This window comes from Saccostrea cucullata, unplaced genomic scaffold (genome assembly GCF_032062105.1).
Source record: "Saccostrea cucullata isolate Sc308-1 unplaced genomic scaffold, CSIRO_AGI_Scuc_v1 ctg4963, whole genome shotgun sequence".
NCBI lineage: Eukaryota > Metazoa > Mollusca > Bivalvia > Ostreida > Ostreidae > Saccostrea > Saccostrea cuccullata.
In genome coordinates, this window is record NW_026937997.1 from 1 (window position 1) to 27,500 (window position 27,500).

General features: G+C 34.8%; 1 protein-coding gene and 1 long non-coding RNA gene across 3 annotated transcripts in view; both read left to right on the forward strand.

Annotated features, from left to right (window-relative positions):
• Positions 1–3,279: 3,279 nt before the first annotated feature.
• Positions 3,280–27,500, forward strand: part of LOC134249242 (uncharacterized) — a 32,758-nt gene continuing 8,537 nt past the window's right edge. The window contains exons 1-6 of one of the 2 annotated variants that reach the window (XM_062731611.1): positions 3,280–3,342; positions 3,998–4,071; positions 4,240–5,147; positions 11,774–11,944; positions 13,117–13,575; positions 26,525–26,773. In XM_062731611.1, the coding sequence (XP_062587595.1) occupies positions 4,313–5,147; positions 11,774–11,944; positions 13,117–13,575; positions 26,525–26,773 (1,714 nt within the window). In that variant the 5' untranslated portion in view covers positions 3,280–3,342; positions 3,998–4,071; positions 4,240–4,312. The remainder of the gene's footprint in view (positions 3,343–3,997; positions 4,072–4,239; positions 5,148–11,773; positions 11,945–13,116; positions 13,576–26,524; positions 26,774–27,500) is intronic. The other variant, XM_062731612.1, reaches the window with a different exon arrangement.
• LOC134249243 (uncharacterized) lies at positions 7,368–9,429 on the forward strand. Its single transcript, XR_009988237.1, has 3 exons — positions 7,368–7,544; positions 8,161–8,347; positions 9,274–9,429. It is a non-coding gene; the product is annotated as an uncharacterized LOC134249243 (long non-coding RNA).

Consider the following 27,500-nt stretch of genomic DNA (forward strand, 5'->3'; position numbering starts at 1 on the left):
TATAACTTGGCACACAAGTAGACTACACTAAGATACATAATTCTGTGTATCGGTTTTTGATTTTGATGAACGGTGTTGCCGTGGTTACTAAAAATAGAAATTTCTGTGAAATTCTTTCAAAATGCTACTCCTCCTACAGTTTTGGTCTGATTTCAATATAACTTGGCACATAAGTAGAATACACTAAGATACATAATTCTGTGTATCGAATTTTAATTTTGATGAATGGTGTTGCCGTGGTTACTAAAAAAATAGAAATGTCTGTAAAATTGTTTCAAAATGCTACTCCTCCTACAGTTTTGTTCTGATTTCAGTATAACTTGGCACACAAGTAGACTATACTAAGAACATAAAGAGACTTTATCAACGATCATTATTAGGGCCCCGCAAGGATTTGCGGGTGCCCTATAATCACTCTGTCCGTATGTCTGTCTGTCTGTCTGTCCGTCTGTCACTCTTCCGTCCACAAATTTTCTGTTTTTTTCTAATAACTTTTTTTATTGTTGCCCAATCAAGTTCAAATTTGGTATGGTAGTTCAGTAGGCAGAAATACATATTTTGATGCTAAGTTTGGTTCTCTATGTCTTCTGGTTTGGAGCTGGGGTGGTTGGGTAGATTCCTTAACTATGCATAAGAATGAATGGGCAACTTTTTTTTATGTCTGCCCTATCAAGTACAAATTTGGTATGATAGTTCAGTAGGCAGAAATACATATTTTGATGCTAAGTTTGGTTCTCTATGTCCCCTGGTTTGGAGCTGGGGTGGTGGGTAGATTCCTTAACTTTATATACAAAAGCTTTGGCAAAGAGAGATAACTGCTGAACATGTTCCTATTGTAAAACTGAATGCTGCTATGAGTCCCTTGGGATTAATTAGCTTTCCTCCTGAAGAAAATCCAGAGCATTATCTTTATCTGTCAAATTGAGATGAATTACCACCTCTGTCTGCAAATGAAGTTTGTTTTGAAGTTAAGTCAATTTGGAATGCTATGAACACTCTGAAATGTGGATTTAAATTTTATAATTTTTTTTATAATTTATATTTGTTAAATAGTTATGATTTCATTAAATTCTAATAACAAGAAATAGATTAAAGAAGATTTTTTGAACCATTTTTTGATTTACTTTTTTCACTTTATGTTAATTCAAGCATATTATTCAGGGCTCTAACGACACTTTTGGGAATGGGTCCAAGGTTTTTAAAAATTGGGAAAAATAGCGACATTTTTGGAAATTTGAAGATAACCATTATTCTTTAGAAACATGATATACTGGGTTTCTGATCTTTGTTATTAATTAAATCATTGTTTTGCAATACATAAGAATGTGAAAAACAAATTTAATTACCCGGTATTACACATCAAGCTATATATTTTTTTTAATTTTGGGGAGAATGATTTTTGGGAAAATTAACACATTCAATTTGGAAAAAGGGTACATTTTTTGAATTGGGAATCAACGGCCCCAATTATAGAGAATCGAGAGCCCTGTTATTAATTTTTAGAATAGTTGTATAAAAACCCCATTCTATCATTAATACTGAAAAAGTTCTTATTGTACTTTAGAAGAAAATGATGAGAGAGGTACAATTATCCCTTGGGATTAATTATCTAGCCTGCTGCAGAAAATTTAGTAGGCTTTTCTTTATTCTGTCACTTTAAGATTAATGAAAACCTTTGTCTGCAACTGCTGTTTGTTTGAAGTTAAGGTCAAGCCTTCATGATATTTGCATTCATTCAAGGCTGGCATTTTATATAACACAAATTCTTCATAATTGTTTAAATATACATTAAGTTGTTCTTTACTGCCTAATGTAAGTACAAGGATATTATTTTCAGGTTTTTGAATATTCAGGAATTATCTTGAAATTTTAAGAACACAGTTGCTGTTGCTTATTCTTCATACATTTTTTAATAATTCCGTAAGTTGCACCCTTATAATTCTACCCCATGGCGGGGCCCTTGCTGACTGGTCAGTTTTCTAGTTCTATTTAGTTTCAAATCCCAGCTGCTTAAGTACTTTTCTCTTCCTTTGCTATAAGTTCAAACCAGTAGAGCTTCAGTCTCAACAGAGACTTCTGGTTCTCAATTTCATCTTCTTTTCCGAAACCACTGGACAGACTACAATCAAAATGATCAAACATGGCACAAAGTATCCCTGGGTGAAGGGGAGTTAAGTTCAATTGAAGGGTCACACCATCTCTCAAGGGGAGATAACTACAAAATTACAAATTAGTGAAAAATTAATGGCTTAAAATTCTCTTAATATTTTTCTTCTGAGGAACTACTGGGCCAGGAAAGATAAAACATGTGGAATCATCCTTAGGTAGCGTAGATTTATTCAAATCATGAGCCCTAAGGGAAGGATGGGGCCAGAATGGACAAACAAAGTTTTACATAGGAGTATATAGGGAAAAAAATCTTCTCAAGAATAGCAAATCCATGATGAGTTATGTTTATGTAAATATCCTCTGGTAGGGTAGTTATAAATTTGTTCAAACCATAAAGATGTTTAAAATTAAAAATACATTCAAGGTAATGCCTAAGATATTCACACGTAGATAAGCAATAGATTATGCGAACATATAGATCATACATGGAAAGTATATTCTATGAACACAGAATCTTTTTTCCATTATTAGCTCAGCTGAGCCAAAGGCTCAAGTGAGCTTTTCTGATCACATTCTATCTGTAGTCTGACCGTCCGTCTGTAAACTTTTCACATTTTCAACTTCTTCTCAAGAACCAATGGGCCAATTTTAACCAAGCTTGGTACAAAGCATCCTTATGCGATGGGGATTTTAAATTGTTAAAATTAAGGGCCAAGTCCCCTCCCAAGGGGAAATAATCAAGACAAGACAAAAATAGGGTGGGGTCATTAAAAAATCTTCTTCTCAAGAACCACTTTGCCAGAAAAATTGAAACTTATGTGGAAGCATCCTTGGGTAGTCTAGATTCTAAATTATTAAAAACAAGATGGGGATGGTGGTGGTGGGAGGGGGTAGGGGGACACAATAGATATATAAGAAGAGGGGAATTCTGGTAAAGAAATGCATTACCAAAGTAATCAGCTGAGTGATGTGGCACTCGGGTCTCTTGTTTTTTTTTTTTCATTTGAACTCAAAGTTTTGATAATTTTATGGATAATCATATCATTATTTTATAGAAAATTCAGGCAGTAAAAAATAACTCCCACATCTACTTTATCACCAAAAAAATGGTTAAAAAGAACATACATGTATAAATAAATACAAGTAAGCTAATGTTCTGAATTTCTTTTGACAGATTTTGATAAGGTGTTATGGAGTTGTTAAGAAGAAGATGAAGAAATTGACTTCTTACAGGTTAGAAAAAAAAAATCATCTATACCCTCCATTCTATAAGATGAATATTTTAGATGATTATTTGAAAAGGGCTGAAATCAAACAATCATTTAAGAAAAAAAAACCCTCATTTGATTTTTAGGTCAAATGAATCATTAAGTTGACTTATTGGTATCATTTCTAGTCTTTTGTTTGTTGTGCCCCATGTGTAAAAAAAATTTTCCAGGGGGGGGGGTCCAACCTAGTCCGAAGAAAACCTCAGAAATTTCTTCACAAGCAAAAAAAAAAAAACAAACTCTTTTACCAAATATACGACTTTCCAAGGTCACTTTTAGTTGGTTTAGTACTCTGAAATTTCTAAGTGGATGGACCCACACACATGCTCACTGTAGATCATACCTATCTTTAAAGTGTGTATGGTACATCATCACAAAAATCTACGTTTAATACTGCACAACATTGTCACATACATTGTATGGATTAATATATGAAGGAAATTAAATTTATTTGTGATTTAAGATGATATTTTATTTTATAAATTGTATAAACTTGAAATGGTGGACATGTTTTCATATTACATTGTACAATCTACATGATTTATGATAATTTTAAAAATCTTCAGTATAATTATTATGAATACATGACATGTTTTAATCTATCAATATTTTCATTTTAGATAAACTTCCATTGTGAATACTTGGACCCTGCAATTCACAGAAACAATGAAAGATTTCAGAACCCAATGTAAAGGTTTCTATGTTTGTGTTAATTTGATTAATTGTGAACAGAGACAAGTTATTGTTCTAGATTTAATTATAAGAAGTATATTAAGATAAAATATTGATCTACAACATTTAATGTTTACAGAGAGACCTGTAACTGATGTCTATAACTGTAGCACAATGTTGTAATTTACAGAGAGATCTCCCTGACTGAGGGAAATCAACATAAAACCACAGGATAAAGAAGAAACAGATGTCAACTGTCAGTGATGTATAGAGCAGTGCTACAGAAATCTGTCAGAGTGTCTGGTGTTAGAGGGTGTCGTCACATTTCACGTGTTACATCAGACCGGGTCTGGATCAGTGATGATGAAGGCAATCTTATACTGACAAACACAAAAGGAGAAGAACTAGATCACGTGACAGATATAGGTAGTGATGAGGGAGTACACACTGTAAACCGTGAGTGTGATCTAATCTACATAGACAGTGAATATAACATTAATAAACTGTCTACAGATAACAAAGAAAAGACTACGATAATAAAGTACAACAAACCATGGAGACCAGTGAGTGTCTACAGCTCCCCCTCCACTGGAGACCTGCTGGTCGGGATGTGTATGTATAGAGATGATACATTTACAGCCAAGGTAGTACGGTATAACTCCACAGGAAAAAACATCCAGACCATACAGCACAACAACAAAACGGGTCAGGAACTGTATAGATATCCTGGATACATCACAGAGAACCGTAATGGAGATGTTATTGTGTCTGACTATTACCGTAGTGCTGTAGTGGTGACAGATCGTGACGGTAATTACCGATTCTCCTACACAGGTCCTCCATCAGGATCAGGACTATGGCCATGTGGAATCTGTACTGACGCGCTGTCACACATCCTGGTCTGCGATGGTAACACCGACTCAGTACAGATGTTAGATAGTGAGGGTCACTATCTGACAGAGGTACAGACACGACAACACGAGATAGACAGACCATGTGGCCTGAGTTATGATGAGGACACACACCTACTGTGGGTAGGGGCATATCACAACAACACAGTCAACCTATACAGAGTGGTAGATACAGACTCTCTGACTGGTAAGTAACATTGTAGTCTGTTTTATTGTATTGTATAATTATAATACCAATACTAAATAATTACACTATAATAGAGAGGTCATTTAAGACTAACTTTACATGTAGTGTTTATTTACAAATGCTATAGTTTGATCAGAAATGATTGCTCATTGTGTAAACAACAAATATAAACTGTTAAAGATGAAATTTATGACTATAAAGATGATAAATAGATTAAAAAGTAATAATAGATGTACATCTAGTCTGTAATTAATTGTTAGATGTTGTGTGTAACTCTTCAATCACTGAATCATACATGTACATTGAACTCTATATACACTGAATCTTAATATTTCAAACTTTTCTGTAATTTATTTTCTCAGAACCATTTTTAGTACATTCATACATCTGGTATAATTATGTTTGTTTGACAGACAGACTTTGATTTTGAATATTGAGACTTTGAATATTGGGGGTAATTATCAAGTTTTGAAATTATGTGCTGTTTTGTTCGAAAAATGAACTTTGTGTATCGCATGATCAGTTTTGAGAAATAGCGGATTAAATTTTAAAATCTTTTTTTTTTAACAATGTCCTTTATAATGTATTCAGTTTAAGTAAGTCTACATTTAGAACACATGACAATTTGTACTAATGTTGACAGTTAGATATACACATCATTGATATTAACACAGCTTTGTCTAGGAATGTTGTGTATTTCTGTAGCAGGTGCTCAGTAAATCTACACTGTGTACTGGGGTGACATTGACATTAACACAGCTCTGTCTAGGAATGTTGTGTATTTCTGTAGCAGGTGTTCAGTAAATCTACACTGTGTACTGGAGTTACATTTTTTGTATGAGAAAGTTCTAGATGAAATATGGAAATAATTGTACAGTATTCAAACTTAAAGTCCTTAGTAAAGTTTAAGATTCATTTCAACTTTATGAACAAAATTTTAAAAAATGCAAAGAATAAGCCTGAATGTGACTGAGCTGTGTCTTGCTAGTGAAAGGGAGACAATTCAATTTTGTATTTGAAGTTGAAGAAGAAAATCAAGTTACCCCCCTTTTCATTATAAGTGTAAAAAGAATTCCTGATAAAAACATAACTTAGTCTCTTGCTTTGTTTCAAATAAGCTGGTCCATGCAATAAAGATATAATTCTATTATAACTGCCTGTATCAAGTGTAAGTGCATGATATGGTGAAGAGGGAAATATAGTTTATATATTTATCATTATAAGAGCCTGTCTACGAGAAAACCATGCAGATAACTAGAAAAACGCTCTGATAGGCACTCTCAAGAACAAACTAATTTTTATTCTGAACTTAAAGGACACCCAATGAGAGTCAAAAATATGTTGTTTATTTTTGCATCGGTTGTTTCTATTTTTAGTAACAGCCAATAATTCATTTTGGTCAATATTCAAGGGAAAATGCAAAAAAGTTGGTGAAAAAATGACAATTTCAATAGTTAAAAGTAAGAAAGAAAAAAACAATATATAAATAAAAGGGCTATGTTTTCTCATAGAATTAAGTCGTAAAATTAAGTTGGAATCATTTTTTTTGTAAAACCCCTATATAGAAGGCTGTCACGAGGGCACAAATATTGGCATGGTGCCAAGAAATGATAATGGTTCATTTTTTGTTAATATTCAGGGATACATTTCTTAGAAAGTAACGCTTCTTTTTTCAGAATTTTGTGCATTTAAGAATCTTTAGGATATTATCCAAACAATATGTAAAATCCACCTTTGGACTCTCAAGGACAGAAAAGTTATATCGTAATGAAATTACCCCAAATTCAAATGAGGGAAAAATTCATGATTTTATAAGTTTTACTTTTAACAGTAATTTTAATGAATTTTGTGTAAAATATTTACAAATATAAACAATGAAAATTATTTTTATTTTTATAAAAGCTATAAATAATTTTTTCCCTGTTTTTCCTGTGAAAAAAAAACGTATTTTACTATTTATTTAGATTTTGTTAGAATTATCTCCCGTGTTGCGCTCTTCTGTAGAGAAGGTAGATAATGATTATGTTTACGAAGTTTATAAACAGATTTCTGTCATCTAATCGTTTTAGGCATCAATTATGTGTGATTTGAAGAAAATTGTCCCTCCTGTGAATGTAATTTGTTACGTATATACTAGTGGCTATGTTTAAAATGCATAAAACATTATGAAAACCATCGGAATCGAAGTACCACGTGTAAACATTTTGGCATCCTGAGACGTTTTGTTTACCGTTTTGTACGTCCCCAGAAAAAGATTCAAGTGCGTTAATTGTCAACGAGTCTTCGGATTATGGCTCTGATTTTGATGAATATGATTCTGGCAGCATTTGGTAGCAAGACGGATGTAGTTATATGATGATACCGAATCAACAATGTTTGAATTTGAAAAAGAAACAGGTAGGTGGATCTTGGTTTATATTATCATAAAAATACATTACAAAAAAACTTTGGCATCTTGGGGGCTGCTCTCTGATTTATACCTACTTAGTTAGCTTTTTTTACCTACCTGAAGTAGCTTTATTTAGCTGCCAAATTAATTTTTTCTATAAAAATATACCTACGTAGCTAAATCTAGTGATTGTACTGGACCTGAATATATACCTAGCAAACCTGTCAAGAGAAATTTCAACATGTTCAAGGTTGGTACTTGTACATGTAGCAATAAAAATATCTGTATAAATTCAACAATATTGCAAAATAATTATAAATAGCATAAGTAGCCTTCGTGGGGTGATGAAGAGAGAATGAAAAGTTGAATAGGTCCAGGGTTTTCAAAGACTGTTTACTAATAGGGTACATTAAGAATTGGATAGGTGGGTCTTCACTGTCAATTAAATCACCATTATTGCCTTATATGTGGCTGCTTGATTATAAAGAATCTCATAATCTCATACTTTTAAAATAAAGGTAACCATGTGTTCCTTGACAAGTTTCTGTTGAAAACATAACTAATTAAATATTATAAACATAAAGAATATTTCCTTTCATTCTTACATTTCTCGTGCAATTTCAGATTATTCAAATTCATTTCCCTGGTTAGGGCTGGGCTTTACAATGGGATTTTCAGCTGTGGAGCTATAAAGAATTACTACATAGGGTTTCCAATGTAGTTTTGTGTACAGAATCCAGAAATAAGAAGAGAAAAGACAATGCAGATGCAGCATTAGAATTACCAACTACTTATCACTGCTGAGGAAATGGTAAAGATGTGTTATATTATTATACCTCTACTGTCATTACTCTGTATAAATTAATACCATAAAACTCTATTTCCCCGATAAGTGACTATTGCCCTCATCTGAAGACTACTCCCTGGAAAATCAGAGTTGCTCCCTTGGACTACTCCCTCATGAATATTTATTAGTAATTTTAACCAATCAAAGTGTTCAGTGGGTGAAGCGTTCAAAGAATCTCGAGTCTGTGACGTCATGTTATTAGCAATGTAGCTATGACGTCAAAACATTTCGACGTGCGATGTGAAAATCATACTTGAATTCTACCAAAATGAAGAAAACGATAATTTTTCGAAATGTCAGTGAAAATACTTTTTTAAAAATAAATTAATTGTTTAAGGACACGATGCTTCACTTATCATACATTGTGTTAAACCGCATGCATTTGTAATTATGCCTCTACAGTTTTTTTTTTAAAATGTTGGAATATCTGGTTAAAAAATTTCAATCGCCTATCATTGTTTTGGTATAATAAAAAAGTTATGGAATGGGAGCTCGGGAAATAACAAATTTATTGTTCCCCTTGGCAGAAAATTATTTCCTCCGGGAAATAGTTTCCTCCCTCGGGGAATCATAAATTTGCTATTTCCCTCATACCCATTTCATAACTGTATACTATAGTACATGGAAAGGAATTGCCCTCTCTGTCGATTTGCCACATGCATTTTTCCCTACTCTATTACTTTACTTCAAGGATATATGAAGCTCTTGTTTTCTTCAAAGAAAGCCAGAAGAATTTGTGAAGAATCTTACCTAAATCATTTGATGACATTTTCTTCAATTGATTAATTTAAATGTATCATTATCATAAACATGATATTTATTTTAAAAATCTTAGAATATGTCTTGTATGTTTTATTTCAATTTAATTTGAAAACTGTGTTTTTTCACAGGTACCTGATTTGAGTACTACTCTTGCGTATTTGGAGACAGTCCAGTTGTTCTTTAAACCAGAAGTGGAAATTTCAGTGCTTGTTAAATTTTCTCCAGAAGTTATTGGATGATACATTGGAAGAAAATGGGATCATACTGAACAAAATAGTTTGGACACACCTTATAGAATTTGAAAGATTGAGACCTCAAGATCAACCCAAATAATATTTAATATGTATCAGGGTTCACTTGCAAGAATACACAGAAATTCAGAGTAAATTTTAAGTGTTTGTTATCTTAGAGAAGATCAAAGTTCAAGGTCAGCAGTGCTTTAGTTTTACCAAATATAAAACTGTTATAAAGACTAATTTCCTGTATACAGTTATAGCAAATAATTCAGAATATGATTTGGGGAAACTGTGATTTTTTTCTTTTAAATCTTACCTTAATTTAGAACCATGATGTATACTTAAGCAAGTAGATTTTTTTTCAAGCATACAAAATTTCAAGGTCATTTTAATTTTGGAAGTGAATATAACATATCAGGAAGCAGTCAAGCATTGTAATTTATTTGTTGTTGAATGTACTTAGTTATTGAGTAATATTCAAATTTTAATATGCAATGAAATTAAAAATTATAAAATAACTAATGTCCTAATTTGTTGATTTTTTAAAACTTTGTGTTCATTCATTTTGAGGTTGTTGCCATTACAATATATCTGTCAAGAAAATAGCTCTGATATTCCTTTCTGTTCAGTTTGACCCTTGACCTTTAACATTGTGACCTCAAAATCTAAAGGGGTCCTCTACTTTTCAAGAAACCAATGTACTAAATTTCATGTCTGTCAAACAATGGGTCCTCACGATTTTGAATGATTAAAATCTACATACTGGTATATGGAGAATTATAACCCTTGACCTTTGACCTTGTGAACTCCAAATTAAAAGGGGTCATCTACTTATTAGTAGATACCAGTGTACTTTGTTTATTATTTATCAAGCAAGTTTTTTTTAAGATAAGAAAGAACAAACTTGGTCTACTGATTGACAAACAGGTACTAAACAGTATGTGAATATCACCCTGCTCAAATAAAAAAATGTAAAATAATACAATTCTGCTACCCCCCCCCCCCCCCCCAATTTAACCCCCTAAGAAATAATTATTGATTGAAAACAAAAATTTTCAATATACTGGTATTTTTCAACCGCAAAATTTGAATTCTTGAAAATATTTAAATCAGCAAATAACTCCTTGCTGAAGTTCAGGGATGAGAAAAAATTTGAAAATTCACAAAAAATGTCCAACTTTAAGTAAAAAGTACAGCAAAATATTTGAGAGTCCAAAGACAGATTTTTTATATAATGTAGACAGACATGTTGTCTAATAATTGGTTTGAGATTGAGTTGATTCTAAGCGTTACTTTCTGAGTTATGGGTTTTTGAAAAGTTAATATTTTTACCAGTTTTCAAAAATCTGGAAATATGCCAGATTTGTGACCTTTTTGCACTTAAACGAGGGCACAGTTTGTGATTATGAAAAAAATTCCGAAACAAGTATATCTTGTTACTTTCAACCATATATGGATAATTTATATCATAATCAAGTAAAATGCTGAATTTTTAAATATAAAATCCTATAAAATTCCTGTTTTCACCCTGCGTAAGGACCAAGAATTCTATTTTTAGTAACAGTGTCGATTTTACCCCTTAAGTGAGACCACACTGAAAAAAAAATTGTGGCAAAATATTTCATATTATAGAAGAAATTTACACACAAAACATGAAGTTGATCAGAGAACCTTGCTCCCATAACCTCTTGCATGGTTTTCTCGTAGACATGCTCATAAATTTATTCTGTCCATATGTAACTCTATGTATTCCAATTAAATGAATTTAAAACACTGGAAGCCCTTAGATGATAATGCAATGAAAATGTTCCATTTTTACCCTGTTACAAGCACTGAAGGTCACTGACAGAGATATATGTAGGGTTGATTTCTGTGGTTTACACAGTCACTGAACGAAGTGTTGGTGCTTAGAGAAGGGGGGGGGGGGAGGGTTAATATATGGCTGTACTATTTCAAGTTATGTCAATAATTTTTCATTATAGCAAAGTTAGATGTCTCGTATGACTTATTTTAATCTATGAGAAAATTGTTGGATTGTTTTTATTTTAATTACATCCACCCACATATATGTATGTATGTCACCGTGTTGTGGTTTTTTTTGTTGGGGGCAGGGGTTGTAAGAGTATGTCTTACTCAGTGAATTTTCAGTGGAGTTATGTTACAAAATCATTCTTTAGGGCTGCATACCACACAGGGGCATATTATAACTCTAAGCAGTTCTAGAGGTCCTGTGATTTTGGTTAAGATCATCAGTTCTTAGCTAAAGTACATTTTGATGAATAGTGTGTTGATTGTGAATGTTTATCTTTATTTTACCAAATTGCCTTTGCTTCATGAATATTAATAAAGATTCGGAGTATTTACAATATAAAACTTTTTTTATTTCTAACAGGACTCCCTCTGGAGGACATCAAATGTATTATACATCCCAGAATTCCGCTGGACCAGTTCTGTACCCCGTGTGGTGTTCCCTTGTGTGTGGAGTGTACCAGCTCTGAGGATCACAGCAGACATGACCTTAGAAATATAGAGACATTGTTTGACAACATTCACAGGATAGAAGGTATGAGTTTGAACCTTCTTTAAAAATTTCAATGGAAATTATCATTCTACTTTGATTATCACATAAATATTTATTAACTACAATTACCTTTAATGATCTGAACTAAATACTAAAGAGATAATTTTCTGATCAAAATTTCTAGGCTGCCTTGTTACCGGTAGCTTTGTCTTTAACCAAATATTGGGAGGTATATAAATTATAGAATCACCTTGTCTATTTAATATCCATCTAGCTGTCCATTTAGCAGATATGCCCAGACCAAAACTTCATGATAGGAAAACACTGAAAGTATGTACAGGTATAGGACACAATGATTATGTGTGTTGACCGTTACGTAAGGTCACTTAAGCGAGTTCAAGGCCAGGTGCGGATCCAGAAATTTTTTTCCAGGGGGGGGGGGGGGTCCACCCCAGTCCAAAAAAACCCAACCTAGAAATTTCTTGACAAGCAAAAAAAAAAAAAAAATAAAATAATAAAATAAAAAAACCCCAAAAACTTGCCAAATCTAATTACCTTAAAAACCTATCTCGGAGGAGAGGGGGGGGGACATGACTTCTAATACATCAACCCTTTTAACACAAATTCACGTTTACTAAGGGGAGGGGGGTCTGCGTTTTCCATGGGTGGGGGAGGGTCCAAGGTAACTTTTTGTTGCTTTAGTATATAAATTTGATAACCTTGCAGATTCCAGGGGGGAGTCCTGACCCCTCTAGATCTGTGCATGAAGGCCAAAAATCACCTAATCAAATCCTCTAATGGACTGTATTTTACATTTAATGTTATGATTAAGGACCTTCACTAATAAACTTACACAATTGTACAAGTAATGGAATTTTTGTACAGAAGCTCAAAGATTCGGGTTTCATATACTAATACACATAAAAAGTTAATGCCATCTACATGATGTAGTTGTGGAAATTAATAACTTGAATGTTCAATCAATCAACAAGTGGAAAAGCAACCTCAAATGTGTTGCATGGATGTCCATGACCTCCCCCCTTTTTTTTTCAAAAACATTTGAATCAATGTAAGAAGATCTGTAATCTGTATAATGCAACTATAAAAAGGAATTTTACTCAAATTGGTTTAAAATTTTTAACAGCAGGTGATGTAAATACATTCAAGGGGTATTTCCGGAGTTGTTCATCATTATTTTATTGTTTATTTTGTAGATGGAGATACACTATTGATGTGCCTTCTTCTGTCCGATTCCTACAGAATAAACATGAAAGAAGGAAACTGGATGACCAAATATAATTCTGTTGCCAAATGTCTTAACTCAAAGGAAATCAAAAAGCCATTTGTCCATACACATTTAGAAAATTACAAACCAATTCTGAAACTCAATGAATCAGAGATCAGTTTTTCCTCTGAGGTCTTCAAAAACATTAGTTTCCTTAAATTTTCAAAGAGTTTTGAGTTTAACTTTACCGATATTTTCTTAAGTTGGGCAAAAAAAGAAAACATCACCGAATACTGTAGATCCTGGAATTATCGGAGAGGACAGGATGAAGTTTGCTGTTGGTTGCTGCCAGAAAAAAATGAGGAGTTTTTAGAAAGACTTGGAGAAGATGTTTTCACGCACCCAACCATGGAAGACCAATCATTCCATGAAGACGTATTTAGGAAACGTAAGTCTGTTTTCAGCTCACCTGGACTAGTTACTTGGATAAAATTTAATGATTTAAAAGAAGTTTTTAGCTCATCTGAACCTGAGCTGAAAGCTCAAGTGAGCTTTTCTGATCACATTTTGTCCGTCTGTCTGTCTAGCTGTCCGTCTGTCTGTCTGTCTGTAAACTTTTCACATTTTCGACTTCTACTCAAGAACCGCTGGGCCAATTTCAACCAAACTTGCCACAAAGCATCCTTGGGTAAAGGGGATTCAAGGTTGTTCAAATGAAGGGCCACGCCCTCATTCAAGGGGAGATAATTAGGAATAACTGAAAATTTGGTGGCATATTTTAAAAATCTTCTTCTCAAGAACCACTGTGCCAGGAAAGTTGAAACTTATAGAGAAACATCCTCAGGTAGTGTAGATTCAAGTTTGTTCAAATCATGACCCCCGGGGGTAGGGCAGGGCCAAGATGGCCGACCAAAATTTACATAGAAATATATACGAAAATTCCTTAAAAATCTTCTTCTCAAGAATGACAAAACCATGATTCATCATATTTATATGGAAGCATGCTCAGATAGTATAGTTACAAGTTTGTTCAAATCATGACCCCCTGGGGTAGGGCGGAGCCAAAATGGCTGACCAAAGTTTTACTTAGAAATATATAGGACAATTCTTTAAAAATCTTCTTCACAAGAATGACAAAGCCATAATTCATCATATTTATATGGAAGCATGCTCAGGTAGTTTAGTTTCAAGTTTGTTTAAATCATGACCCCCGGGGGTTAGGGCGGGGCCAAAATGGCAGACCAAAGTTTTACATAGAAATATATAGGAAAATTCTTTAACAATCTTCTTCTCAAGAATGACAAAGCCATAATTCATCATATTTATATGGAAGCATGCTCAGGTAGTGTAGACTCAAATTTGTTCAAATCATGACCCCCAGGGGTAGGGAGGGGCCAAAATGGCCGACCAAGGTTTAACATAGAAATATATAGGAAAATTCTTTAACAATCTTTTTCTCAAGAATGACAAAGCCATAATTCATCATATTTATATAGAAGCATGCTCAGGTAGTGTAGATTCAAGTTCGTTCAAATCATGACCCCCGGGGGTAGGGCGGGGCCAAAAATGGCTGACCAATGTTTTACATAGAAATATATAGGAAAATTCTTTAGGCCTAAAAAAAAAATATGTTTGTTTCCTGTAACCCGACCAACCCATTCAAATTATCCCCGGGTGGATTTTTTTTTCTGACAAATGGCAAAACTTTGTTTGATCAATCAGCTGATTCCATTTATTAAATATAAAAAAATAGCTTGTAGCTTAATTTGAGACATAAAATATGTCAACTTAGTGTACATTTACCTTAAATATAAAGAGTAATCATTATTGTAACAACAGTTTCCCCCTACAACTTCTGAAGTTCGCTTTCTGCAGCTTGGCAGCCATTTTGGATGCCATATTGGGTGTCCACTGTAAATATAACACCTGGTATTTTCGGTCCGGGGATGTTTGACCATTCATAAGCAAAAAAAAAAAAAAAAAAAAATAAAAAGAATTTCCGACCTACCGACCCTTAATTTTTTGGGAATGTTACAGGAAACAAACTTTTTTTTTTTTTTTAAGCCTTAAAAATCTTCTTCACAAGAATGACAAAGCCATAATTCATCATATTTATATGGAAGCATGCTCAGGTAGTGTAGTTTCAAGTTTGTTTAAATCATGACCCCCGAGGGTTAGGGCGGGGCCACAATGACCGATCAAAGTTTTACATAGAAATATATAGGAAAATTCTTTAAAAAATCTTCTTCTCAAGAACCACTGTGCCAGGAAAGTTGAAACTTATTGGGAAGCATCCTCATGCAGGTAGTGTAGATTCAAGTTTGTTCGAATCATGACCCCCAGGGGTAGGACGGGGCCACAATTGCCAATCAAAGTTTTACATAGAAATATATAGGAAAAATCTTTTAAAATCTTCTTCTCAAGAATGAGCAAAGGCATGAATATAAATATAATATATTTATATGAAAGCCTCTTCAGGTAGTGTAGATTCAGGTTTGTTCAAATCATGACCACGGGGGGGGGGGGGGTAGGGGGGCCACAATGGCCAATCAAAGTTTTACATAGAAATATATAGGAAAATTCTTTAAAAAATCTTCTCTGGAATAGCAAAAGCATGAATGATCATATTTTTATGGAAGCATCATCAGGTAGTGAACATTCAAGTTTGTTCAAATCATGACCCCTGGGGGTAGGGCGGGGCCACAACATGGAACTCAAGTTTTACATGGAAACATGTACAAAGAATCTTTAAAAATCTTCTTTTCAAAAATAGCAAAGCCATGATTAGTCCTTTTCATATGGAAGCATTCTCAGTAAGTTTAGATTCAATTTTCTTCAAGACATGACCCCTGGGGTTAGGGCGGGGCCACAATGTAAGTTCAAATGTTAAGGGCAATAAAGCCACAGGTAGTCAAAGAAATATGCAAGCATCCTTAGTTAGTGTAGATTAAAGTTTGTTCAAATCATACCCGCTCCCTTTTAAGGATTGTTTGGGACCACTATTGGGTTTCAACTTTTCAATAATAAACTGATTTATGCTTTTTAGCTCATCTGAGCCAAAGGCTCAAGTGAGCTTTTCTGATCACATTTTGTCCGTCGTCCGTCTAGCTGTCTGTCCGTCTGTAAACTTTTCACATTTTCGACTTCTTCTCAAGAACCACTGGGCCAATTTTAACCAAACTTGGTACAAAGCATCCTTGGGTGAAGGGGAAGTTAAATTGTTCAAATGAAGGGCCAAGTACCCTCACAAGGGGAGATAATCAAGAAAAGACAAAAGTAGGGTGGGGTCATTAAAAAATCTTCTTCTCAAGAACCACTGGGCCAGAAAAGCTGAAACTTATATGAAAGCATCTTAGGGTAGCGTGAATTCTAAATTGTTAAATTCATGACCCCCAGGGGTAGGACGGGGCCACAATGGGGAATCAAAGTTTTACATAGAAAGATATGGGAAAATCTTTGAAAATCATATACTCAAGAACCACTGGGCCAGAAAAACTGAAACTTATATGGAAACATCCTGGGGCAGTGTAGATTCTAAATTGTTAAAATCATGCCCCCGGGGATATTGCTGGGCCACAATGGGGACTCAAAGTTTTACATAGAAATATATAAGAAAAATCTTAGAAAATCTTGTATTCAAGAACCATTGGGCCAGAAAAGCTGAAACCTATGTGGAAGCATCCAGGGGTAGTGTAGATTCTAAATTGTTCAAATCATGACCCCTGGGGGTTGGATGGGGCCACAATGGGGAATCAAAGTTTTACATAGAAATATATGGGAAAAATCTTTGAAAATCTTGTACTCAAGAACCATTGGGCCAGAAAAGCTGAAACCTATGTGGAAGCATCCAGGGGTAGTGTAGATTCTAAATTGTTCAAATCATAACCCCTGGGGTTGGATGGGCCACAATGGGGAATCAAAGTTTTACATAGAAATATTTGGGAAAAATCTTTGAAAATCTTCTACTCAAGAACCATTGGGCCAGAAAAGCTGAAACTTATGTGAAAGCATTCTGGGGTAGTGTAGATTCTAAATTGTTCAAATCATAAACCCCGTGGGTAGGGCGGGTCCACAATGGGGAATCAAAGTTATACAATGTTGAATCAAAGCATCCTATGGTAAATATAGATTTCAAATTGTTTGAATTATGATCAATTGGGTAGGATGGGGTCACAACATGTATTACAAGGGGGGAATCTGTTAAAGAACGGAATGGTCAAAGCTTCTCAGGTGAGCGATGTGGCCCATGGGCCTCTTGTTTTCTAGCCACATTGCTCAGGTGGGCGATGTGGCCCATTGGCCTCTTGTTAGAATATGGGCCATAACTCAAGAACCCCTTGGCCAATCAGTGTCAAATTTGTCACAGGGTATCCTTGGCCCAAGGGCTACCAATTATACTAAAATAAGGGTTGGGACCCTTAAACAAGGGGAGATAAACAAGAAAACAAAACCAAAAGTACTGGTTGCTAAAAAATCTTCTTCTCCAGAACCACCAGGCAGATTTTCACCAAAGTTACGTACAAGGATTAGGATATGTTGAAGATTAAAAATTGTTCAAGGCATGACCCTGAGGCAAAGGGTGTGGTCTCAAGGTCACTTCAAATTTGACCTAAATTTACAGTTAATAAAAACATTTATATTTTGCTTACTATAAGGACTAGGATCATCAAATCTTGTAAGTTGATGCATCTTAGGACTTCATATCATGTTATATCAAAAGTAGGTCACGGTGACCTACTTTTTAGGTCACCTGAGTAACTCAGGTGACCTATTGCTATCCGTTTTCGTCCGTCGTCGTGCTTCGTACGTCGTCCGTCGTGCGTCGTGTGTTAACATTTGAACATTTTCATCTTCTGCTCTGAAACCACTGAACCAATTTCAACCAAATTTGGTATACAATATCTATGGGTGAAGGGGAGCAAAAATTGTGAATTTTATGGTCCCTGCCCCCCTGGGGCCTGAGGGGTGGGGCCAAAACCACCAAAATTATTGCAATCTTTAAAAATCCTCTTTACTCCTGGACATCAAGCAGGCAAACTGTTAGCACGAATGTAATGAGCATTGAGTCCTCTACCAAAATTGTGAAATTCATGGCCCCAGGGTCAGGGGTTCTGGTGTTAGGGTGGGGCTCTATTGACTATATAGTGAAAATGCATTTATTCTTTGTAAATCTTCTTCTCTGCTTCTATGTATTAAATAAACTAACTAAGTACATAGTTATAATGAGCAAGAGTGCCACTTTCAAAATTGTGAATTTCATGGCCCCAGGGTCAGGGGTTGTGGTGTTAGGGCGGGACTCTATTGATCATATAGTGAAAATGCATTAATTCTTTGAAAATCTTCTTCTCTACTCCTGGGTATTAAATAAATAAACTAAGCCAATAGTTATGATGAGCAAGAGTATCTATTCCAAAATTGTTTAATATTTAATGGCCCCAGGGTCAGGGGTTCTGGTGCTAGGGTGGGGCTCCAGTGCTTCAAGTTGCGACTAAATTGGTTGCATTTGCGACCAAAAAATTGATTTTGCGACTAAATATTAAAACGCACTCGCATTTTCGCAACTGAGAAAATTCGGGCTGGAAACGTCAATTTTTAAGATCGGGATCGAGATTTCACTTGTAAAGATTCTCTATCAAGAAAATGTTTGAAGACATATACTTAAATACACTTTATAAAGCGTCGCATTGACTTAGATCACGTAATGTATGGCAGCATGCTGTACAAAGTTTGATAGAACCAGAGAAGTGTATAAATAATGTTCCTGGTAGAATGGCATCCAAACTTCGTAAACTTTCTAAGATCCGACCTTGTTATTGAAGCATTCGGTCAATTGCTTGCATATCACAATGAATCACGCTAATAAAGAGTGTTTTGGCGGCATTTATAATGACTGTGTAATGGGTTAGGTACGTAGTAGTAAGTAAACATGACAAACAGCAGGCAAAGTCCTGTCTCAACAGCTCTCAAGCTTGTATTTTCATTTGATAAAAGAATGAATCGTTTAAATGTCCTAATTTGGCCCCCCGATAATTTACAAAAAATAAGTTTAAAGATTTTCTAAATATTCTGCATTTAAAAAGGGGCGAGATTGCAGGTTAAGAGGATTCATTCTTTTATTTCTGTAATCAGATTACTTGTGTTCTTCTTTACAACCATAAGGGTATATGTATTCAATAAAAATATTTCATTCAACCTAGCACAGTAATAAGTAATCTTTGATGTAATCAAGACATAATACATATCCTTATTTAAATTATCAAGTTTTATTCACAAAATGTATTTTTTTAATGGCGAGTGAAATATTTGATTATGGCGACCAGAAATTCTGAAATGGCGACCAAAAAAAATTTAAGGTCGCCATTTTGCGACCTAAGAGCAATTGTGACTTGGAGCACTGGGCTCTATTGATTATATTGTGAAAATGCATTAATTATTCTTTGAAAATCTTCTCTGCTTCTGGGTATTAAATAAACTAACAAAGTACATAGTTATGATGAGCAAGAGTGCCACTTCCAAAATTGTGAATTTTATGGCCCCAGGGTCAGGGGCTCTGGTGTTAGGGCGGGGCTCTATTGATTATATAGTGAAAATGCGTTAACTCTTTGAAAATCTTTTCCTTTGATCCTGGGTTTTATGCCAATGATCCAAGTATATATATATTCATGATGAAGAAAGGCGCATCTAGCAAAATGGTTATTTTTATGCCCCCTGGGGGGGGGGGGGTACATAGTCTGAAAATAAATTAATGCTTTAAAATCTGCTCTTAACTTTTAATCAACCATTTTATGATAAATTTGCAAAATTTTGAAATGTGTGGCCCCTGGGTCAGTGGTTCCTTTGGGGTGAGGTGCACAACTGGGTATAAAGTGGAAGTGCATTTTCTCTTTGTTACTCTGATCTACTTCTGGGTATTTAGTAAATAGAGGCCTTTGGTTTAAAACATGTACCAATTTTAATTGTTTGAAAGTTGTTACACGATACTCAGGTGACCTATAAGGCCCGTGGGCCTTTTGTTTGATTTTGCGGGCATTTGTTTTCAAATTAATTTGAAGGCATATTTTGGACACTTTAAGGCCTATGATCATCAAACTTCGTCAGTTGATGCATCTTGAGTCCTTGAACAACATCAACTTAAAAGTAGGTCACCGTGACCTACTTTTTGAACTTTATGACTCATCCTTCTTAAAACATTTAATCCCATTATTTCAGACACTGAGAGGGTTAGAATCATCAAATCTTGTAAGTTGCTGCATCTTTGGACCTTAAAACATATTCATGAAAAAGAAGGTCACTGTGACCTACTTTTTGAATTTTGCAGGCATTTGTTTTCAAGTTGTTTAAAAGGCATATTTTGATTACCTTCAGACCTACAATCATCAAGCTTGGTCAGCAGATGCATCTTGGGACTTTGAAAAATGTCAACCAAAATGTAGGTCATGATGACCTACTTTCGATATTTTATGGCTATATTTAACTGTCTTTGGTATTTATTGGCTTAGAATCCTCAAACTTTGTGAGTTGATGCATCTTGGGTTTTCGGAGAGTGACAACCAAAATGGAGGTCAGATGACGTACTTTTGACATTTTATATCTATATTTAAGTATCTTAGGTATTTATTGGCTTAGAATCATCAAAGTTTGTGAGTTGATGCATCTGATGCATCTTGGGTTTTCGGAGAGTGACGACCAGAAGTAGGTCACGGTGACCTACTTTTGACATTTTATGGCTATATTTAAGTATCTCCTGTACTTATTGGCTATGCATCTTGGGATTTTGGTTGACCAAAAAGTAGGTCATCAGGTGACCTACTTTTGACATTTTATGGCTATATTTAAGTATATCAGGTACTTATTGGCTTAGAATCATCAAACTTTGTCAGTTGATGCATCTTGGGTTTTCGGGGAATGCAAACCAAAAATTACTTTGCCTTGACCTACTTTTGACATTTTATGGCTATATTTTCATATCGCCAGTACTGGTTGACCTAGAATTGTTAAACTTTGTCAGTTGGGACATCTTTGGTTTTTGGAGAATGTTTACTACAAAGTAGGTCATGGTAACCTACATATGAATATCTTATGTACTTTCTGGCTAAGAATCAATAAACTTTGTCAGTTGATGTATCTTGGATTTCGAAAATCGTCTACTAGAAATTAGGTCACAGTGACCTATTTTTGACTTTTTATGGCTACATTTAAGTATCTCGAGTACTTATTGGCTTAGAATAATCAAACGTTGTCAGTTGATGCATTTTGGGTTTTCCAAGAATGTAGACCAAAAAGTAGGTCAAGGTGACCTACTTTTGAATATCTCAAATACTTATTGGCTTAGAATGTTCAATCTTTGTCTATTAATGCATCTTGAGTTCTCAGAAAACTTCAATCTTAAAGTAGGTCACTGTGACCTACTTATGGTTTTTTTAATAGCTTTATTAAAATATCTTCAGTACTAATTGGCTAAGAATCATCAAACTTTGTCAGTTGATGCAACTTGGGTCTTAGGATACTTAGGGTTAGAGGCTTCAAATAGAAGTGATAGGTTGTACAATTTATCAGAAGAGCGATTCAAGGCCCCTGGGCCTCTTGTTTAACAGTAAAGGTCCTGTAGAAGTACATTTTTCTGCTTGGTACAATGTATTAATTAATGCTATGTACGCGGTCACAAGTTTTCAGCGGAAATTTGTCCAAGCGTACTTTATGTAAATATAATGCATACAGCGACAATCTAAGAAATCCGCGTATTATTTTCTACTCGCGGATTAAACAAAAACTTAGATTCCACGTAATTATGACCCCTCGAAAAAAGTACGTCTACAGTACTCTAATCTAAGATAAAAATGCTCATCTGTCTTTTTTATTTTATTTTTAATTGACATACTGATAAGGCAAAAATAAATCACTGAAAATTCTCGAGAATAGGAAAACTATTTTTAGCTCACCTGAGCTGGAGGCTCGAGTGAGCTTTTCCGATCAAAATTTGTCCCTTGTCTCTCGTCGTCGTTGTCGTCGTGGGCGTCAGCGTAAACTTTTCACATTTTATCTTCTTCTCAAGAACCACTGGGCCAATTTCAACCAAACTTGCCACAGAGTATACTTAGGTGAAGGGAATTCAAGTTTGTTCAAATTAAGGGCCAAGCCCTTTTCCGAAGGGAGATAATTATGAATTAGTGAAAAATTAATGGCATTTTTCAAAAATCTTCTTCTCAAGAACCACTGGGCCAGGAAAGATGAAATTCATGTAAAATCATCCTCAGGTAGTGTACATTCAAATTTGTTCAAATCATGGCCCCTGGGGGTAGGGTGGGGCCACAATGGCTGATTAAAGTTTTACATAGGAATATATAGGAAAAATCTTTTAAAATCTTCTTCGCAAGAACTACTGGGCCAGGAAAGATGAAACTCATGTGAAATCATCCTCAGGTAGTGAAGATTCAAGTTTGTTCAAATCATGACCCCTGGGGGTTGAGGGGGAGGCAAAATGGCTGATCATAGTTCTACATAGGACTAGATAGGGAAATCTTTTAAAATCGTCTTTTCAAGTACTTCAAAGCCATGATTAGTGATATTTATGCGGAATCATCCTCAGGTAGTGTAGATTCTAGTTTGTTCAAATCATAACCCCCGGGGATAGGGTGGGCCACAATGGGGGATCCAAGTTTTACATTGAAATATAAAAAAATCTTCTCAAGAATAGCAAATCCATGATAAGTAATACTAGTATTTATATGGAAGCATTTTCGGGTAGTGTAGAATTAAATTTGTTCAAATCATAACCCCCCATGGGTAGGGTGGGGCTACAATGGTGGATCATACACCTCATTCATACGACGAAAATTTGCTTATATGTGCAAATTTACATAATTATGAGTTTACAAATATACACACGTAAGTAAAAGTTAATTTGCTATGCGTTCAGACAAGATTTATGTACTGTAAGTTAATCCTTATATTTTCATATAAAATAGGATGATCCACAGATTCAGAATTGTGAACTTTTATAGAAAAGGTTTTTTTTTCTTACTATTTGGGTATAGGACTAACTTTTGAGTGTTCCTCAAAGAAAGAAGGGGGAAATCCAATCCATTTATTTTTTGGTACGGAAAAAGCGAACTTAATAACTTTTAGGAAAAATTTACTCATGAAAAAAGGAAAATTAATTAAAATCATTGTTTAAAATTCAAAATTCTGTGGCCTTGGTCCTAAAGACTATAGAAGAGCCGTTGGGTTTTAAGAAAAAGATGGCTGTTGCCATATACTGGTTGGCGTCTTCAGCAGAATAAAGTACGACTCGAAAATCTTATTGGTGTTTGGAAATCTACAGTACATCAAGTTTGCAAGGTCATTATGAAGTATCTGCTTGAAAGCATTATTATATTATATGCAATTTCCTGGAAAAGAAAATGGGCAATCGGTTTTTAAAAGAATTTCAAACAAAACAAATATGAATAGGAAATAAACACAAATCCCCTAGAAATTCATGGTGGGATCGGCTGCCAAGATCGAGAATGCTTAAAAATGCTTATTTTCAACAGGGTTGTTGAAATTCCTGTAGCATCAATTTATATGTCAGTAGCTTGCCTTGGTTTAAAAACAAAGAAAGGTAGAAGACAGTCAATATGTAATGGGGCCCGGGCGATTGATTTAATGCCTATTCCTAACACAGCTCCAGAGCATTTCCCATGAAGACTACTTGAATTGTAAGGGGACTACTTAACAAGTTCATCCTGGAGGACATGTTTGCGAGACCACAGTTATATTTTTATAATTTAGAGGCATAAACATAGGTTTGCAAGAAAGGGTGCAAGATGCGCGCATTTTTGCAAATTCAAATTTACCTCAGAGGACACTGGAGATATACTGTGGATCCTTGTTTTCAGAGTTGAAAAGGCCATTTTTGGAAAGAACTATATGCTAGTGCAACCCTGTATACCCTTTAAAGACTTTAAAACATTACCCTTATCAAAACTCAATTTACTTTCAGCTAGTGTTGTATAATCGGAAAAAAATCTGAAACTGATTATCGGTTAATAATCGGAGTCCGATTTTAGTGATTAATTGAATTAATCGGTTTCCATATTTATTTTGAAACATATGTGAAATAAAGGATATATGACTATAAAATGTTTATTTTTTTACTATTCAATGTAACTGACAACTTATTAACATGAAATTTGGCAATTACAATAACAAGGTAACTACTAACTAGTAACTAGTACTAACTACTAGGACCAGCATTTGCAAAGTATGTCAGTGAAGTCGTTCGTTGCTTTAGCACTAGCTGCGTCACTCGAACCGGACGACTCTAATACATCTCCATGTTCCGTTTTAATATGAGCCATGAAGTTGGACGTGTTCCCTGAATAGAAAGAGCAAGGTCATAATATTGTGGAACTTGGAAGGAAGTAAAATTTGAGCTTCCAAGTAAAGATTTTCAGCATTTTCTTTTAATTTTAATGTAAAAAAAATTGCCAACTGGCAGGTTCATAACAAATTGTTTATGATAGTATCTTTAATAGCTTTTGATACATTTTCTAAACATTGGTGTAGAGTCTTTTCTAGCAGGACTGAGTCAGATTTCATCCCTCTTCTCTTTGTAATTTGTGTACATGTGGGTCACTGCTATCAATGGTACTGATCCTCCAGTAATTATCGGACACCAGCAGTTATCGGACACAATATAAATGTATGGGGTTTTTGTTACTCGCTCAATGAAGTGTCGTTTTCACCCGGGGAAAGGGGCATGGTAATGACTCGCAAAATATGAAGAAAGAAATTCACACTGGATCAAGAAATTGGCATCATTACCTAGGATATTGACAGTAGTGTTTGTAAATCAATTTTTAACCTCTCAAATGTCATCTTTTTTCCTGTAAAAACCAGGTGTCCGATAATTACCGGTCCGCTTTTCAAAATTTGAATGAATTTCGGTATGTTTTCTAGTGATCTTTAAACAATTTTTCAAGCAAAAATCATAAAATATTTTAATATATTTGTTTTGCTCTTGAGTTAACCTCTGGCGAAATATAAATTTTAAAATTTAATTGTACAACACTGCTTAGAAATTCTGAAAAACGCAAGATTTCTGTCCGATAATTACTGGAGGACCAGTAACGTGTATAGCGTTTTCCCAAACTTCTTACCAAGGACGACAGAGCGTAAAGTCGATATAATACCTTTATTGGTGTACATTCACCTGCAGAGTTTGCAAATGGCCCTTGACAAGTCTAAGTTTTGTTTCGTCGGCCGACCGGCTGCCTTTCTCTAAAATCCAAAGTATTTCCATACCTTCGACTTCGATTTAGTGCCGGGGTAGGGAAGTATTTCTCGCTGGTCATCCTCGTTGTGTGCGACACAGGGCGCCGCCATCTATGCCAATGTACGTAGTGTATTCGACTATTCGTGTCAACAACAGTTCGTTCTTTGTAAACTTGTATGTTTACGGGTTTTACCAATTAATCGATCTCAAATTTCGATCCGATTAATCGAAATCGGTTGGGTTTCAGCGATAGATTCGGCGATGTCGGCGATAATCGAAACACCACTACTTTCAGCTATCCTTGAAGTACAGCAAAGATGACCATAAAATATGCAGTTTGTTATGTTTTGCTACCTGGCCGCCATGCTAACAGACTGATATTACACACACTACAATGCATAAACAACCGAAACAACACTCAAAATGGAGATTTATGCAATAAAAAAAACAAAATACATAAGTAAATTTGCTGCGTGTTCATACGACAAAATTTACACATATGAACTAATAATTCTCTACAACATGTGTGCAAAAGTTAATTTGCACCTAGTCCTGACCAGGTGTAAATTTACTCAACTGTGCAGAATTTACATGTGAGCAAATCAGTTCATATGACAAAAATTGCACATGTGAGTAAATTTACATGATATGAGTAAAATATACTGAGGTATGCAAATCATGTCGTATGAATGGGGTAATAGTTTTACATAGAGAAATAAAGGAAAAAATCCCAAGAACAGAAAAGCTATGTTTAGTCATATTGACATGTATGCATCCTCATGTATTGAAGATTTAAATTTATTCAAATCATGGCCCTTTGGGGTAGGGAGGGAAACAATGGGGAATCAAATTCAAATTATTATGAAGTTATATATAGGAAGAAAATGTTTTTTAAAAAATCTTTTTATCAAGAACAGCACAGTCATATACTGTATTAATATGAAGGCAATCTTTAGTGGTATTAAAATTCAAGTCCCCCACCTCCCTTTAGTGAACTTTTCAGTTCTGATCTGATTTTTGCTTATTCCTAGCCGATTTACGCAGGTGAGCGATGTGGCCCCCGTGCCTCTTGTTATGATTGTTTATAATCATTTGTTTGACTCCTTCACAGCTTTGTAATATTAGTGTTTTGTCATTATAGTAGGAATACCAATGCAGATAATCCTAAGGGGAGACAAATCAGTGACGAATTTCATTGAGAATTTAAAGAAAGGGAAGACAACCATGTACCACGCCTCTGGGATGATAATAGGGTGTGCCGGTAGTGGGAAAACAACACTGTTAGAGAGACTGAAGGGTATTGACTTGGAGAAAATAAAGAAAAATATCAGGTCAACTAGAGGAGTCGATATCCACACAGATTTGTTTGATGTGACAGAGAGCATCCAAGGTATTTTAGCCTACCTGAGTTGAAGGCTCAAATGAGCTTTTCTGATCACATTTTGTCCATCGTCCGTCTATCTGTCCATCAATCTGTAAACTTTTATCATTTTCGACTTCTCCTCAAGAGCGACTCGGCCAATTTTAACCAAACTTGGTACAAAGCATCTTTGGATGAAGAGGAATTTCAATTATTAAAATGACGGGCTAAGTCCCCTCACAAAGCGATATAATCAAGAAAACACAAAAATAGGGTGGGGTCATTAAAAAAATCTCAAGAAACACAGGGCAAGAAAAGTTGAAACGTATGTGGAAGTACCACCTCCGCCCTCTGCCCTTACTTGGAAAGTAGGGTGTCTAAGAGCGTTGAGGGTGTCCTCCTATCCATCCCACATGTACCATCTGTCCGTTTATTATGTTTTATTACTCTTATTATTCTTCATTACCATTAACCACTGAATAAAAATTGTTACTACTTAATAAAATGCCTGAAATTTTCACAGAATCTTTGTTAAATAGAGAAATTTTAAATTTTCTGTTTTACTCTCTGTATGGAGACATGTTTCTGGTTTCCTAATGCAAAATATAGACACTACCGTTATATTGGTGGTACCTATCTCGTATTTGCAACTCAACCTGTACAACTGAATAAAGTTAAATGACACTTTCACATAATAATAACTACATTCTTTCATTGCGTAACGCATTCTTTATGATAAGATTGGACAGATATTTGG